The sequence below is a fragment of the Haplochromis burtoni genome, unplaced genomic scaffold, assembly GCF_018398535.1.
Source record: "Haplochromis burtoni strain Fernald_Lab_line unplaced genomic scaffold, NCSU_Asbu1 Contig_485, whole genome shotgun sequence".
Classification (NCBI taxonomy): Eukaryota; Metazoa; Chordata; class Actinopteri; order Cichliformes; family Cichlidae; genus Haplochromis; species Haplochromis burtoni.
In genome coordinates, this window is record NW_024582846.1 from 233,942 (window position 1) to 250,687 (window position 16,746).

At 41.9% G+C, this 16,746-nt stretch overlaps 2 protein-coding genes across 5 annotated transcripts in view; one reads left to right on the forward strand and one right to left on the reverse strand.

The window, feature by feature from the left end:
• The window catches only part of thbs4a (thrombospondin 4a), a 22,023-nt gene extending 15,125 nt beyond the window's left edge, over positions 1-6,898 (reverse strand). Inside the window, exons 1-7 of the mRNA XM_005947184.3 lie at positions 6,484-6,898; positions 5,523-5,720; positions 5,172-5,419; positions 3,388-3,490; positions 3,202-3,293; positions 2,377-2,428; positions 2,090-2,289 (exon numbers count right to left, since the gene is read on the reverse strand). Coding sequence (XP_005947246.1) covers positions 2,090-2,289; positions 2,377-2,428; positions 3,202-3,293; positions 3,388-3,490; positions 5,172-5,419; positions 5,523-5,720; positions 6,484-6,565 — 975 coding nt within the window. The 5' untranslated portion in view covers positions 6,566-6,898. The remainder of the gene's footprint in view (positions 1-2,089; positions 2,290-2,376; positions 2,429-3,201; positions 3,294-3,387; positions 3,491-5,171; positions 5,420-5,522; positions 5,721-6,483) is intronic.
• A 2,346-nt stretch (positions 6,899-9,244) lies between these two features.
• On the forward strand, positions 9,245-16,708 carry mtx3 (metaxin 3). Of its 4 annotated transcripts, none has more exons than XM_005947190.2 (9): positions 9,245-9,399; positions 11,226-11,295; positions 11,773-11,849; positions 11,934-12,026; positions 12,101-12,283; positions 12,395-12,471; positions 13,348-13,505; positions 13,765-13,853; positions 13,998-16,708. In XM_005947190.2, the coding sequence occupies exons 1-9, from the start codon at positions 9,307-9,309 to the stop codon at positions 14,091-14,093; spliced, it is 936 nt and encodes a 311-aa protein (XP_005947252.1). In that variant the 5' UTR covers positions 9,245-9,306; the 3' UTR covers positions 14,094-16,708. The 4 variants fall into 4 exon arrangements, with proteins under 4 accessions (XP_005947252.1, XP_005947250.1, XP_005947254.1 ...); XM_005947188.2 differs by having other exon boundaries at positions 9,248-9,399; positions 13,348-13,526; XM_005947192.2 differs by lacking the exon at positions 13,765-13,853 and having other exon boundaries at positions 9,249-9,399; positions 13,998-14,111.
• The last annotated feature ends 38 nt before the right edge of the window (positions 16,709-16,746 follow it).

Genomic DNA, 16,746 nt, shown 5'->3' on the forward strand with positions numbered 1-16,746 from the left:
AAAAGCATTGACATATATTTTTCCTTCCTACAATAGCCCGACGGGCAGGGCAGAGATAGATTTTGGTAGCCCGACTGGAAAAATCGCTAGCCCCGGGACGTCGGGCTAGCGATTTTGCAAGCCCTGTGTTACAGGCATGGCCCTTTAAGGATGAAGCCTGATGGGAAATGTATTCGGGATGTGTGTAGCGGGACTGCCTGGTGTGTGTGTGAAGAGAGAGAGCGGAGAAGGGGAAAAAGTAACGGTTAGCTACAGAAGAGACGAAAAGAAAATAAATAAAAGGAATATAATAACTCCCTCGACAGCCAGAGTTGTGTCGGCGATGCTCGCTGTGAGTAAACTGTTTCAGCCCACTGTACGCGGTGTTCGTGCCTTAGAGAAGAAATAAAGTTCGGTGAAGCAGTTTCCTACGCCTCCTTCGATCTTTTTGCTAGCGGAGTTGACCTGTATAGTAAGCTGTTGCCGGCTACGAGTCAGTTACGGAACCTTCAAGTAACTGCCAGAGGTTTCCTTACTACGGTTCGGGGCCGCGGATCTGGCGCGAGTAACACCTGTATCTGATTGAGGAATCACTCATCTTTGGAAAAGAGAGTTTATTACAGAGAAATGGCTCTTTCCAAAATAAAAGCTATACTATACGCTTCTTCTGGGCTATATTCTCAGCAGCATATTGTAGCGGGTCAGGGCTGTTCGGGGTTCTGTTTGTACAGTTATGTTTTGTTTATGTTGCCATAGTGACGGGTGACGCCCTCTCGCTGCGACGGTGTGTCCTTCCGGGGTCAGAGGGCGCCCTGTGTGTTGTTGTTGTTGTTGCTGTGCGGTTGCCGCGCTGAGCAGTTAGCTAGCGGCAGTGTTCTTCTGCAGATGTCAATAAACGGCTGTGCTCCCTGGCTAGCTCACGGGAAGCAAGACCAAACGACACCTCCGTCTCCTCGTTGTCTGAGCTCGCCACATTGGTGTCAGAAGTGGGATGATGGTGGCACCCCATGTTCTGACCCGAGTGACTTTTCCCCCGCCGGTCGTGACCGGCCGGTGCGCCAAAAGAAGGCACCTGGACATTTGCAGGACTTTGTGTGGGGTAATGGGGTCGTCGGGGACGACTGACCCCTTAGGTGGGGGCTATGTAGCGGGTCAGGGCTGTTCGGGGTTCTGTTTGTACAGTTATGTTTTGTTTATGTTGCCATAGTGACGGGTGACGCCTCTCTCGCTGCGACGGTGTGTCCTTCCGGGGTCAGAGGGCGCCCTGTGTGTTGTTGTTGTTGCTGTGCGGTTGCCGCGCTGAGCAGTTAGCTAGCGGCAGTGTTCTTCTGCAGATGTCAATAAACGGCTGTGCTCCCTGGCTAGCTCACGGGAAGCAAGACCAAACGATACCTCCGTCTCCTCCTTGTCTGAGCTCGCCACAACGAGCTACCCCTGCGTGGGGCTAGACGGCCAACACGTTAACGAGCTAACTGTGCTAACACACTAGTTCCCACCCATGTAATTGAGCATTGCGTGGCACATCCAACATACTGTTTTACTTTAGTCCATGATGCGCTTACCTTCAGGGTCATACGTCACATGAAAACCAAAATAATTCCAAACGCCAGATCTGAATGAGGGTGGGGGAGGTTCAATTTGCCATGTTGCAAGGAGAGCTTAACTTCTGTCTCGCTAGCTTGCCCTGCGCTCTTCCTTCTGATGATGCTGTCTGTGTTGAGCGCTCAGTGGATCTGCGCTCGACAGTGCAGCCTAGGCGGAGTAGTCGAACGCAGATTCACTGAGCGCTCAACACAGACAGCATCGTCAGAAGGAAAGTTGATAAAATAAATTACAAATTTTGTATTGTTCGATACATATGCGTACCGAACCGAAAGCACTGTATCGAACGGTTCAATATCGATACGAGTATCGTTGCACCCCTAATATATATATATATATATATATATATATATATACTATGATTAGATATTATATCTATTATATATATATATATATATATAATCTATATCTATATCTCTATCTCTATATATATATATATATATATATATATATATCACTATATACACATGTATAGTGCTACTTGGACTCAGTTGTACTCAATTCATACCTCATCTACATCATCACAATACACTCCATCTCCTGTAAATCCATCAGGACAGGGGGAACACTGGAAAGACCCCGATGGGGAACGGACACACATGTCCTGTCTGAAACAGGTCCCAAGTGGGCACGGAGCCGGGGGGTCAGGCATGACAAAGTTCTGAGGCGTTGGAACAGGATGTTTGTTTGGATCGCCATTAATTCTGTCTGGAGCACACAGGCAAAGATAAAGGTTAAAAGGTCCCTTTAGTGTCTAAATACTGTAAATCAGTACATTGTTTCTGTATTGCTTACCACAGCTCAGACACTCTGTGATGATATTCCTCAGATGATGTGTCTCCTTAATCTTAGGCACAAAGACACAGAGTGTAAAACTGTTAATAAACTGTGAGCTTGGGTATTAGTGTCATCACTTTACAGCTTATCAAAGGAGGCAAACCAGATTTTTACCTTTCAATAACTTGTAAAAATGCAACTGAGGCTTGATAAGGTTTTAAATGTGTTTCCGCCAAGATAAGTGTTTCCTTACATAAGCATTTCTCTCTGTAATGTGATAATAGTCTGTTATCACCTCCGGCTCTCAGTTTCATGTCTTATCGCCTAATAAATCCCTTGCTTTAGATGGTAATCTGAAACCATGCACTTCTATCTGCTGCTACGTTGAATGTGTGATTTTTGCTTTTACTCAGCTGTCTGATGCAAAGGGTTACACAAATCCTTGAAACAAGACACCTTCAGACAAAAGCAGCAGGTTTTCACAGTCTGGATTCTCACATTTCACAGCAAAAAGCTGATGTTACAATGCAAAACCAATTCTGTTGTGAATATACCCCCGTCTTTTATTTTAAATGCAGCCTATTTTACCAAACAACCTAGGAAGTCTCTTCTCTACAAGCATCCCCCAGGCATTTTATTTTATCTCAGCATCAAAGTGCATTCAGAAAAACATCCATAAAAGCAATAAACAACATCATCATTATAGATCTGCTTATTGAAGCTCTGTGTTAAAAATGCTCGGATGCCCTTTCATTTTATTTTTTTTCTGTATTTAGCCCCTGAATCCATCCAAGTAGCTATCCATGAGAGAGAGACACAAGACCAGCATGCAGAAAAGGTTACCTGCTGGTTGAGCAGCTCCTTCATCTCAGATAACATGCTCTTCAGCTCTGTTATGGTGGCCTGATCTTGCATCATCCTGCCACCTTGCAGAGCTGTGAGGATTTTGCAAATCATAATTAGACAGTCAAAATCACATCTGCAAGAAGAGAAATGTCCAGTGATGTGAGTCAGCGTGCTGTAACTCACCCAGCAGCTGCAGAGATTCAGCTTGATCCATGGTACAGTCTTGCAGAGTGGCCACATTGTCTATGGTGTCCTCTATTACTAGCTTCAAGTCTGTCACTTCACCCTTATAGAATAAACAACAACAGAATAAACTACAGGAGCAGAGTGAGAATGTTTAATTGGAATATTAAATTCAGTTCAATTTTATTTATATAGTGCCAAATCTCAACAACAGTTGCCTCAAAGCACTTTATATTCTAATTATAATATTATAATTAATTATAATGACTAGTCGTATCATATTTCTTTCTTATTTTTTTAGGGCAGAGAACCATAACCTCAGTTTTATCTGAATTTAGAAACTGAAAATTAGTGGTCACCCGGGTCTAGTTTAGACTTGTGTGTGTGTGTGTGTGTGTGTGTGTGTGTGTGTGTGTGTGTGTGTGTGTGTGTGTGCGTTCGCTTCTTTGACAGATAGAACTGGGTGTCATCTATATAGCAGTTAAAATGTATGCTATGCCTTGTAAGGATACTGCCTGGGGAAGCATGTATGATATAAACAGAATTGTTCCTAACACAGAACCCTGTGGAACGCCATAGTTAACCTTTGTGTGTGAAGAGGAAATCATATATCTAATATCGACCCAGCATTTTAAGTTTATTATGTTTTGGGTTTATTTTTGCATTATGGAGTGTTTTGGGGTTCTCTGGTGTTTTGATTATTTACGATAGATTATATTACTGTGGTTCTGGTTTAGGGTTTTGTTCACAGGGTTTGTGTTCTCATGTTTTGTGTGGGTTTAGTTCTGTGTCTGGTCTGCGTCTTTGCGTAGTGATGTCTTGTTCCTGTTTTATTGTGAAGGTCTGCGTCTCATGTGGGTGTGTTCAGTTTACCTCCCTTGTCTCGTCTCGTTAATTACTCCCAGCTGTGTCCCCCACCTGTGTGTAATCTCCCTGAGTCTTCTGCTGTAGTAGTTGCTGGCTCGTCTGTGGTTCTACCATGTTCCAGTCGTGTGGTCTCCCTGCTGTCACCATCGTCTAGCTTCCTTCATGTTCAGTAGTTAGTTGTTCCCAGTATAGTTTAGTTCATTCTCCGTTTGTCTATTTTTATTTTGTGTTTAATAAACCACCTTCACACCTTTACAAGAGCCTGCGTTTGGATCCTCCTTTATTACTTCCACACGGCTCATCTTACTTGCCGTGGCAGAGATAAAAGGAAGGTTTGAGATTGGCCTATAATTAGCTAAGATAACTGAGTGAAGTGATTTTTTTTAAGTAACTGTTTAATTACTGCCAGCTTGATGCCCTGTGGTACAGAGCTGATTAATAGAGATAGGGTGATCGTATTTAAGATTGAAGCATTAATTAATGGTAGGACTTCTTTGAGCACTCTTGTAGGAACGGGGTCTAAAGGACATGTTGATGATTTGGAGTAAGTAATTACTGGCATTGACCCAAAAAGATCAGAGGGAAAAACTCTAAATAAATATCAATAGTATTGAAAGCAGCTGTATGTAATGATACATCTGTGAGATGGTTGCGAGTAATTTTTTTCTCTAATTATTAAAATGTTATTTTTAAAGAAATTCATGAAGTCATTACTGGTTACAGTTACAATACAACCGAATATTCAGTTCAACGGAGCTCTGACCCTTTGTCAGCCGGGCTGAAGAGAAGCATGGGGTTATTTCTTATTCAAAATAATATACTCAAAATGAGATCTTGAAACGTCACTGTTTTTGTTTCCATGCACCATATCGTCAGTACTTTTTTCTTTCTTTCTCAGCTACAAACTTCTCATTCACCTGTCCTCTTGACTGCAGCGTCCTGAGTGCCACCTTGTTGGGACCTTGTGGAAGTGACCCAAACGCGGCTGGCACACCATCCAAAGTGTGAGCCAGCCTGCAGTCTACATAGATGTGAACACGACCAGGGCCACGCTGTAGACCGCTGGCATGGAGCATCACGTGGTGCTCTTGTCCATCTGCCAGGGATGCATGGTTGAAACTGGTTGTACCAAATCTGCCATCAGTCTTCTGGTAACGAACAGTCACTGCAGATATAGAGATGCTTGAATGAAAGCTGTAAAGAAGCTAAAACAAAGAATAGAGTGGCCTGCATTTGCCACAGGCTCCTCAGTATGTGTCAGTGTTCACCTTTGCTCAGTTTGGCTTGCATGGTGAGGTCAAGGTATTTAGTGTTGTCTGTGGGGTTGATGACACTGAAGAGAGAGGTGGGTGCCTTGCTGTGGAGCCTAAAGGACGAAAGCAGGAAAGCCTCATCTCTTCCTTTGTTCTTCAAGCTTCCTTGGAGCAAGTCTGGCAGACAGTCTGGTGACACCAGCAGGTCGTAGACTAACACAGGAAGGAGAACACTGGATTAGCACTATACCACGATTGTGAGAAGAAATCTTAAGAGAAAAGACATATTTTTAAAACAAAGCAAATGACGAGTTCATCTAAGTATTTTCAGTATTTTGTCTTATTGGCTGCAACTCCCAGCACACTTTGTTTTGCTGCTGCTGAGTCAGTGCACTGTGGTGTTTTATTATGTGTCACAGTGTACTTGTGTATGTGTGTTTGCGCGTGTGCATTCATGTCAGCACCCTGCTGTGTGTTTTTATGGTGTGGTAGACGGGAGCTGCAGAAAGGTCCAGCAGTAAACTTTTTCCATTGGAACAAACCCGCTGCCTCACACTCACGCACACAAACACCCACTCACACACTTTCACATTGCCATTAGTGGAATTTCAGTAATAATACAAAGTGACTAGAAATTGCACGGAAAGATCTGCATGTAGATTCCAGGAAAATCAAAGATTTGCAAATGCAGTTCTCAGATGACGGTTAGTGTCCTTCTACCACCTTATTTAGGTCAGACTGTTCTGGATCCTGGACATAAAACTCTACAACCACAAAAAAGCCAACCTAATTTCCAGCAATCATCATCACCAAAGCTACCCCCTCCTTCCCTTTTTTTGTGCAACTCACTTTCAAACAAAAGCTTTTTAGGAATATATCAGCAGAAAAGATTAAGTTTAACATATAAAGAACACAGAAACAAAATATGTCATGCTTTGCAGAAGGGCATGCACAGCGAGATGCCGCCAGCACTTACCAACACCTTGAGCTGTGACAGTGAGCACCAGACGCTGCAGCAGCAGGGACAGAGCTGCCGCTCTGACGCACATACCAATCATCAGCGCTTCAAAGGGGGGGCACACCTCAAAAGAAGTCCTGTTTCTGAACTGTCCTCCTGAAGATCAATAAGCTGATCTCACACAGGCTGAAAATAAAAACTCCAGATCTTGAACCAAAATCTCAGCAGAGGTGAGATGGTCTTGTGTCCACAGCCGCAGCCTTTAAAGCAAAGGGGAGTGTCCGCTACTGTTACGAAAGTGGCACAGTGAAGAGACCATTTTAATAGTCTGGGCGGGGGAGTGTCCCCTTGCTAGAGCAATTATGATTAAATAATTTTTAAACAAGAAATGTAAAACTAAAAAAGGGAATTGGAAAGTTGTTTGATTCTGAAAATGACTGTCAGACTTTTTCTCTCCACATACTATACGAGCTAAATGTGTGTGGGATTTATGTATTTATGACCCATTTTTTTATTTAGAGTCATGCTACATTGGGGGATTTGTAATAAAGTAGCTGAAAAGTGCTCTAAATCACACTGTATAGAGACAGCCAACCAGATGCCTGTGAAGCTCAAGGGAGGAACATTTTGGTTCCAGCTGGCTGTTGTTATATTTTCACAAACATCATGAATGTGTGCCATAAACGAGGATCCGATGCCCTGGCCCATCCTCAGTAAGCCAGCTGAACTGCATAAATCTACAGCAGATGTTTTTAATTTTAAACTGATTTAAAGTAACGGGTTCTTTGTACCTCTGCGAAGCTTCTTTTGAGAAGGAGAATGCAGGAAAGGAGGAGCAGAGAGGGCGAGGCTCGGGGCAGTTTTCAGTCCTGGAAACATTTGATGATAGATGTCTGGTGCTCGTCTTAATGCTTTCTCCTTTAACTAACCTCAAGTACATTTCAACATCTCAGCTGCTGGTTCGAGCCAGTGAGAGACATTTACCATCCCTCGGTGCGTTATTGCGGTACATCTGCCTGTGTCTGGCTGCTTGGCCTTTGAACAAACACCTGGCAGTCTTTAACAGTCTGCCTATCAGCTCTTGGACAGACGTTTTGCTCTGGCGGGTAAAAATAATAATCAATAAAATAACACTGAAATGGAAATTACTACTTTACATGGAAATCTAAATATGAAACGATTGCTCGTTCCATTGCTGCTGTTTAATAAATCAGTGTTTCGTGACAGATTGCTGTTTTAAATGTATGAAACTAGAGAACATTAAAGAGAAACTGAGTGATATGACTTTTTCAGCATGTCATTTCTGGCTCTGAAGTATTGCCATAATAGCAGCATAAAACACTGGAGAAACATTAACCACATGACTTAGTTGCTGATCAAAGAGTTTAATTACAATTAACATTTATTCACTGAGTATTTGCTTTTCTTGCTAACCTCATCACCATAGCTCCAAATTTGCCTGGAAGTATCTGAGGAGCAAGGCAGGGAACAAATAAAGGATAAATTAAGAACTACTGTAGCTGCTGTATAATATACACTCACTGTCCACTTGCTAGAAGGTGGTTGGACCCCATTTTGCCTTCACCAGCATTAATCCTTTGTGGCATAGATTGAAAAAGCTTCTGGAAACATTACTGAGAGATTTTGGTCCATATTGATATGATAGCATCACACAGTTGCTGCAAATATCGAATGTGACTCTCCCAAACCATGACATCCCAAAGATGCTTTACTGGATTGAGAGCTTGTCACTGAGGATGCTGTTTGAGTACACTGAACTCACTATCATGCTGAAGAACTGAGATGATTTGAGTTTTGTGACATGGCTTGTTATCCTGCTGGAAGCAGCCATCCGACAATGGGCACACTGATCAGCAACAATACTCAGGTAGGCTGTGGCGTTTAAACGATACTCAGTAAGTACCAGGAACCATCTGTGTGTGCCAAATATCTAAATATCTGCAACACTATTACACCACCACCAGGAGTCTGAACAGTTGATCCAAGGCAGGATGGATCCGTGCTTTCATTCTGTTTACCCTTCCATCCGAATGTGTCAGCAGTAAAGACTCATCAGGCCTGGCAACCTGTTTTCCCCTGTACAATCTTGGTGAGCCCATGTGAACTGTGGCCTCAGTTTCCTGTTCTTAGCTGACAGACGAGGTATCTGGTGAAGCCCACCTGCCTTAAGGCTTCAAAGTACTATGTCTTAAAAATGCTCTTTTGCATACCTCACTGATAAAAAAATAAATAAAAAATTATTAGCTTCACTGTTACTGTTTCCTCCCTGTCAGCTCAAATCAGTGTGGTCATTCTCCTCTCACACCAACCAGGTAATTTCACCCAGAGCACTGCTGCTCACTTCCTTTTGGACCATTCTCTGTAAACCCCAGAGATGGTTGTGTGGGGGAAAATAAATGACAGCATGTCTGCCACCAACAACCATGCAATCTCCTTTCTACTCCACTCTGATAATTGGTTTGAACTTCCCCAAGCTGACTATGGTACGTGCCTAAACACATAGTGCTGCTGCCATGTGACCTGCAGTCCCACAGAGACTGTTTCACACTGTGGAAGCAGCCATGAAGAAGCTGGGCCAGTATCTTTGTTTAAAATAATTTGGCTGAAAAACAACGCTTTTTTAAGAGAAAAAAAAGAACAGTACTGAATTATGAATCAATAAATAAAAGAATTAATAATTTAAAAAAAAGAGTTACAGAAAATGCTTAATATTTGTTATGTGACTTGATTTTTTCTGTTTCTTCCTTCCTTCCTTTCTTTTTTTTTTAACCCTGGAGGCTCTGATGTGAAAGGTACCCCGTGACGTCAGTGTCCCGTTGAATGAACCAAAACATGGCGGCTGCCATGGAGCTGAGATGCTGGGGAGGAGACTGGGGTTTGCCTTCTGTTCACACCGAGTCCCTCATAGTTCTGGTAAGCTCACAGCCTGTTTACAAACACAACACGCTCAGTGCACCTGGAGCCGCTTTTAAAACGGCACGTCACGTCTCCGGTTTGCTTTTCGTCTCCTCTCTCGTCCTTTGTGGTTAGCCTCCGTGCTAACTTACCTGCTGCAGCTTGCCTGGTAAGTTAGCCGCATCGATGTGCAGGATAGAAAATAACAGCGTGTCCAGCTGGACTTCATGTCCCAAGCACAGAGTCACGGCTGTGCTGGCTGCAGGGTTTGTCCTTCATGTGTAGCTGGCTGTCATAAGTCACTCCCATTGTTTGAAAAGCTGTGATCTCTCAAGGTCAGCTGGTTGAGCCTCGGATTTAAAAAAATATTTATATTTTCAGGTGTATTTGAAGGATTTTCGCTAAAAAGCTGTAGATGATAGCTAACCTGATAACACCGTCCGAAAATTAACAGTTTTTTGCTGCTAACATGTTGTCTGTCATTGGGTGCTCTTGCCACAAGGTGACACTTTTTCTTAGTTTAAATGTCAGATTTTAATGGAATAATTTTGTTTCTTGACTCTGATGGCTTCAACAGCCTTACGATTTAATCGTACGAAGGAGCAGGACAGAGTGTGCCCTCTTCATTTCTTCTTGAACCTTTTACTCAATTTAAAAACAGAAGTTTTAATGTAGTTTAATGTTTTTGGAAGCAAATGTGGAATTTTTTTGTTTTGAATGCATCATTTTGTTTTGGCAAACCTTTTTTGATTTAGAAAATAATTATGTATTGATTTAGTTATGGTTTAGTTATAGTATGTTGTGATTTGCTGTTTTGTGTTTGGTGTGTTGTAGATGATTGTAAACACTGAAAGTGACTTTCTTTTACTAAAAGGTTTTTGCAGCTGGGTCTCTTCGATTCAAATCATCAAATTTGCCTAAACATTTTATGATTCAAAGTTTGAACATGTAGAATGATCAGTTTGAAACTCGTGCTTTGTGTTTCAAGATATATTTTTGTGAAAACTGGTGCGTCAACCCATTTAAAAAAAAATCCGAACCAGTGTTTGAACATGAATATCTCTGTGTGAATATTGATTAGCTAAAATCTGAAAACACTAAGCTAAAGCTGTCCTGTACACTCTCATATTTGACAACACACTAAAAAAAAAACCTTCACATTGCAAAAGACAACTAGTGAAAATTTCTGAATGCAATGAAGTTGCATACTGCTAAATAAAACATGTATAGTATTTTTTATTAACACTGAACTTTTAGTCACAAAATGTTATTTTGATTCCACTTTCATGATGGATTGAACAAATATGCCAAGTTGTACCGAAAAAACACCAAAAAAATCAATTGATAGTTTAATCTGAATAGAACAAAAGTAGATATCTGTATCTGCCCCAGTTTTTTTAAAAGATGGTGGAATGACACACCTTTACAATAGTCCCCTGTAGCCCTAACCTTTGCACCTGCTGGTCTTTATTTTGATGCCTTTTTAATTTTTCTTCTAATTTTTGTTATTTTATTTACGTTTTCTCTCTTTCTCTGGAGCTGTTGAAGGTGAGCGCTGTAATCATAGTGTCCCTGTGCCAAATTAGAATTTGCAGTCGATGCCAAAGTCCTGCTTGATTGCGGCGAGCTTTCATCTGTACTACAAGACTGAGATTGTGTAAAACTTTGATTAAAGTGTCACAGTCCTGCACTGTGGCTCTAAAAAGTCTAGTACTCATCTCCCTGAAAGTAGTTGTATCCTGTAGTACTTTTGCTCTTAGATCATTTGTTCCAACATAACATTACATTTGAACTATAAGTGATATATTTTTTAAAAACCTTCCCTAACCTGTGTTTTCTTTCAGGCATACACCAAGTTTTCTGGGGCAAAAGTCGCAGTTTCTCCAATAGACTGGACATGGAAAACAATTACAGGTGGGCTGCACCCTCCCATAAACACAGTCTTACAGTTTTAGGCTCTGCATGCCTTAAACAGAGAATCAGTGAACCCATAAAAGAATATATAACTGTACATATAGTTATAAAGAATGCATAATTCATGCATTCTTTTAAAATATTTGTATCTGTTCATGCATCTGTTCATGCAGCACACTTGCAAAGGTTTTGCGACTGTGTCTTGCACGGTTGTGGCACAGACTTAACAAACTCTTCCGTGTAAACGCCTGCCAGAGTACTCAGAGCCATCTCTGAGGCAGTTCTTCCCACAGTTTATTTCTCGAGAGACCGCATTTTTCCTTGATAGCACGCACACACATGATTAAAGCATTACCAGCCTCCCCGTTGTGGCTGGTAAATGTAAATTACATTGAGCATGATGAACTTGATTGTCTTTAATAAGACATTAGTCAGTTGTAATATCGAACTTTAATGTGTGTTTTCTATTAATCACAGTGACTGTCCCAGAATTGGTTTGTGGCGACACTGCAGTTCAAGAACCAACACAAATTCTTAACTTTCTGAGGAAACAAGTGAGTGTGCCTGCTTCTTCGGCATGTGTCCTAAACTGTTTAGCCAAATCTATAAATCTCTACATCTATTTTTTTTTTAAACAGAGGTTTAATGCAGACTATGAGCTGACAGCCAGACAAGGAGCAGACACGATGGCCTACATCGCTCTGCTGGAGGAGAAGCTGCGACCAGCTCTGGTAAGTCTTTCCTTTTGCCGTTTCCCTGACAACATGTGGTCGTAAGCTAACAGGGTGATGTCTGCGTCCCACAGCTGCACACGTTCTGGGTCGATGCAGAAAACTACTCCAATCTAACACGGCCCTGGTTCGCCTCACGCTCGCCGTTCCCGCTGAATTTTCTCGTACCGGGACGTCTCGCCAGCGGCGCCCTCTCCCGCATCCTTCTAACCACAGGAGAGGCGCCGCTGCACAGAATCTCTGAGGTGGAGGGAAAGGTAAACGCCGCTCTGTACCGATGCATCGCTTAGACACAGTTTAAACTTCGCCTGGAGTGAGATTCTGTTTTTTCAGAGCTGTAAATGTGTCTCTCTCTCTGTGTCCTGTAGATCTACAGTGATGCTAAAGAGTGCCTGAACTTGCTCTCCTACAGACTGGGAACAGCTAACTTCTTCTTTGGCAACTCGTGAGTTCTCCAGTGTTTGCATACTTTTTGTGTTTAGTTAGAGAAGCTTTCATACACTCCACAGTTAGACTGCTATGGGGAAGCAGAATAGACTAAAAAAACCTGAAAAACTCGCATAATTCTGATTTATTTGAGAACTTTTTTATCTTTGCTTTTCCTTGGATTTCAATTCAGCTGAAAACATATTAAAAATGAATACATGGAATAAACAAAGTTCTTTATTCTTTAGTCCTTCACCTATGTAGGTTTTCTGGGTGTTTAGCTGGAGTACTCTTCACCAGGTGTTTATTGGCTGTCCTCTCTTTCTCCTCCCTTTGGGGGCTCCATGTGAGGGCTTGACTGGTGATGATCGACACTGGTTCTTGTAGCGTGCTCGATTCCTGCCCTCTCATTACTCTCTGGTAGCACGTGTCAGCATTTTAGCCCAGAATGGAGTGACCACCGGCCTGAGCTTCCACCACATGAGCCTGCAAGTGCTGATGAGGACAGATCCCATGTTAGCTCATATATAGAAGTCTGGTTACAACTTTTACTCCTTTGTGATCGCTCTTTTTAATAAAATACTTTTTTCCCATCATCCTGGCTCAAGCTGAATTAAACACTGTGTGAGTTTAAGTTTTTAGGAAGGAGAAAAACAACATCAGGAATATTTTATCACAGCAAAATATTTTATTTTAAGCATCATTTTTGTTTTCCATAATTTGTCATGAAGGCGAAATTTTAAATGAAAAGTTGATTAATCTCGCAGCTCTATTTTGTGCAGGGAAAAAGTGCTTTACAGATTTTCTGATTGAGGGTTTATGAAGACCTTCTATAAGTCAAGTCCTGACATGTCTGAGTGTATGTTTCTGTACATGCGTGTGTTTGTGCTCTTAGGCCGACCAGTCTGGATGCCTTTGCGTTTGGTTTCCTGGCTCCCCTTCATAAAGCCAGTCTTCCCAGCAGCCCTCTGCAGAGCCATCTCAGACAGCTGGATAACCTTACAGGCTTCTGTGACAACATCCTCGCAGTCTACTTCAGCTCGGACCACTTTTGTAAGATTGCTGCACAAGCTGGTAATACTCTATAGTGGTTATAGCTTTTACTTTTTAAGCGCTTGAAACAACTAACATCTTTACACAGAACATCATCAGCACTTTAATTCTTCGCACATATTTCTTTCTTCTCTTTCTTCTGTTGGTTTTACTTCTGGGTGTTAAATGGTCTAACACGGCTCCTGTTTCACTCACTGTCTGCTTTCTACTTTTTCCTCTTCTTCTTCTGTCTGTGCTCCCTCGCCTGATCTCTCTCCAGGTCCTCTCCCACCTGTTCAGGAAACAATGGATGCCAACCTCCAGAAACTAACTCAGCTTGTAAACAAAGAGTCCAATCTGATAGAAAAGGTGCTTCTGCTTTCCTTTTTCTCTTCTTTTGCATGGGTTCATAGTTGCTTTCTGCAGGTACCATCTCAGTCGTGTTTCTGGTGTGTTTTCATTTCTCGCTTGTGCTTGTGGGCACTAACTAAACTGTACATCCTTTTGCTGTAGATGGATGACAACCTGCGCAGCAGCCCACAGCACAAACCCCACAGACCAGAGCCCAAACCCAGTCTGTCCAGTGCAAAAAGCTCTACTCCTGCCTAACACCTGACCTTTAAATCCTGCTCCATCTCTATGAATCGCAGAGCAGCGCCCTGCACACATAAGATGCTGTTCAGAACATGACTCTAAAAAACAAACAAACAAAAAAATGAATGGAAGCATAACTATATAAATACAAGAGGCTATTTTAAGATAACGATGAGAGATTTTGTTTGGAAGAGAAGTGACAGTGCATGTGAGGCTTTAAAAAAAATAAATAAAAAAAAAAGAAGCGTGCATGTATGTGGTCAGCGATGGATTGCTGTGAAGTGGTGCTTGATGAGAAAGACACAGAAAGTTCAAAGAAAAAGTTCAGCAGGGAAAATCAGCAGCACAGGTTAACCTCTGAATGTGGACCACTCGGCAGATTTTCTTTTAACCTTTTCACTCTTTTTTTGTTTCGTTTAAAGGACACCTCCGAGACCTTGGTCACTACAGTAGAGCACTTTTAAGCTAGAGCACTTAACATGTTTTACCACCAAGGATCTCTTTAAGTACCTTCATCGCGTCCGCTTTAAAATGTTCCATAAATTCTGTTCACATTTGAATGGGTGTAATGTACAGTATGTGCGCGGACATGACTATAAGAGTAACTAATTTAACTTATTTAACTTTGTTTCAGCTCCTCTGCTGTGTACAGAGTGTACAGTTGTAAATATTGTTATGAGGATAATTGACTTCCTGTTTCCTCTAAAAAGGAGCAGCTTGTTCAAAATGTTGTTGCTAGACACATGAAGGTGAGAGAAGGGCCATCCATGCATTATATTTGTGTGTGACCCGAGGATAATGTTTTTTTGTTTTTGTTTTTTTTTGTTCACGATGTCATGTGGCTGTAAGAAAATACTCACGTCTGCTGTTGCTTTCGTTTTCTTTTTTCCCGCTACCATTTTCGCTCAGTTGTGTTTCAATTTTGTGCTGCTATAATTTCCTGTGCCACAGACTGAAAGGGTTGGAAATGTCTCATTAGTTATCTTGGTTTGTTTGTTTTTTTTTAAACACTATAATTTGGACCACAAAGTTAGAAATTCCCTCGATGAAGTGTTTGTACTCCGTGTGATTCCTTTATATGATTTCTCTTCACTTCAGACCTTCAAAAACTCACTTCATGGCTGCATGCCTTTGAAAGCACCGTGCTCTGAAACAGATGTGCTGGGGGGAGGGGGGGTTGCTGGTCAGCTGTCTTGTAAGGACCATAAGGGAAAAGTGTGCCTTCATGACTTCTCGTGTCTTGTACAAGTTCAACATGCTAACTGTGTCCTTCATCATTTTGATACATATATCCAAAATTATATTTGTAATGTCTGTTGCTCACAATCTGTAAGTGTCTATTAAATTACATATATGATAAAAACGGTTTCTGGCTTTTCCCCCCAGTATTGTTGAATATTGTGGCGTGATTGAACAATAGTCAAAATGTCCTCTAACACCAGACAAGAACTTTCTCACAGACTCTCGCCATCCTGTTTAATTTCTGAATGCTGATCTTTCCTCCATCCTCAAACCAAGCCAACGCATCAAGGCATGCTTTTGGGTTTTTCCAGTAACAATTACAGAAGATTTCTCTGTTGCCTGCCGTACCTCTCTGACTGTGATCATTTGTTTAGATGTTGGGAGGATAGAGGGCTCTTTGTCTGGTTTTGGCCTTCAGCCTGGAAAAAATTAATCGCAGAGAAAGCTGAGAGGAAACGACGCATACTTGACTCCAGGTATTGTCCAAGTCGGTCACATGAAGGCGAGTATCCTGCTCAGATTTCTCCTGGATGGTTTGGGAAGCGGGTGCAGTAGCTGGAAATAAATACCACATTTTGGATCTGTTAGAAATTTCAGTCATCTTCTGCCTTTCTGTGCTGGAACAATATGTTTGTCAAGTAATATTAAATAGCATCGAGAAAAATCTGGTGGCTCCAGCAGAGTGTTGTCCACCACAGGAAGGCTGTCCCTCTTCAGAGGGCTTTTCTCCAGGTTCCAGCCGAAGAATCCAGTACATCACATGGAGCATCTGGTCACTGATGTGTTGCATGTGTGTACCCTCCACATTTCTGCTCCCTCCCTCTTTCCATTTTCCCAGAAATGATAAAAGGTGTCAGAGGTGAGTGAGAAGGGGGAAAGGGTGTGATTGCCTGGAAAATAATGATGCAATAACTGCGAATGTCCTCTCCAAAAGCATGTAACTGTGATGACCACTTGTGGCTCACAAACCTGCTTATAAAAGGGGATTTGAAAGTCTAAATGGAGTAACAAATACATATGGGTGGAAATACGATCTTTAGGACAAAGACCAAAAAAGAAAAAAAGCTTGTCTGGAAAATAATTAGATTTCAGTTTCTTTCTGTGGTCATTTGGTTCAGATCAGGTTTACAGTTCTCTCCTAACTTCCAGAAAGATTACTTTTAAAAAGACTAATACAGTTAACGGAGCACCAAGGCCCCCTAGTGGTGACTTGTTATTAGGAAAATGAGTCAAAACACATCTGCAGCACAGAGGTGTTTGGTTCAAATGAAGGGTCCTTTCTATGTGGAGCTTCCTCCGACAGTCCCTGCAACACACTGGTGTCCGGTCCAGGGTGTACTCTGCCTCTCTGTGACAGCTGAGACAGGCTTCATCAAACCCTGAACCTGATAAGGGGAGGATGGCTGGATGGTAAATGAGTCAAACC

What these genes read in the sequence shown, in the direction of transcription:
- mtx3 (XM_005947188.2), top strand. Translation starts at nt 9,307, where the DNA reads ATGAACCAAAACATGGCGGCTGCCATGGAGCTGAGATGCTGGGGAGGA. An exon ending in GACATGGAAAACAATTACAG is followed by an intron (nt 11,296 to 11,772) that starts GTGGGCTGCACC and finishes TATTAATCACAG; the next exon opens with TGACTGTCCCAGAATTGGTT. An exon ending in TTAACTTTCTGAGGAAACAA is followed by an intron (nt 11,850 to 11,933) that starts GTGAGTGTGCCT and finishes TTTTTTAAACAG; the next exon opens with AGGTTTAATGCAGACTATGA.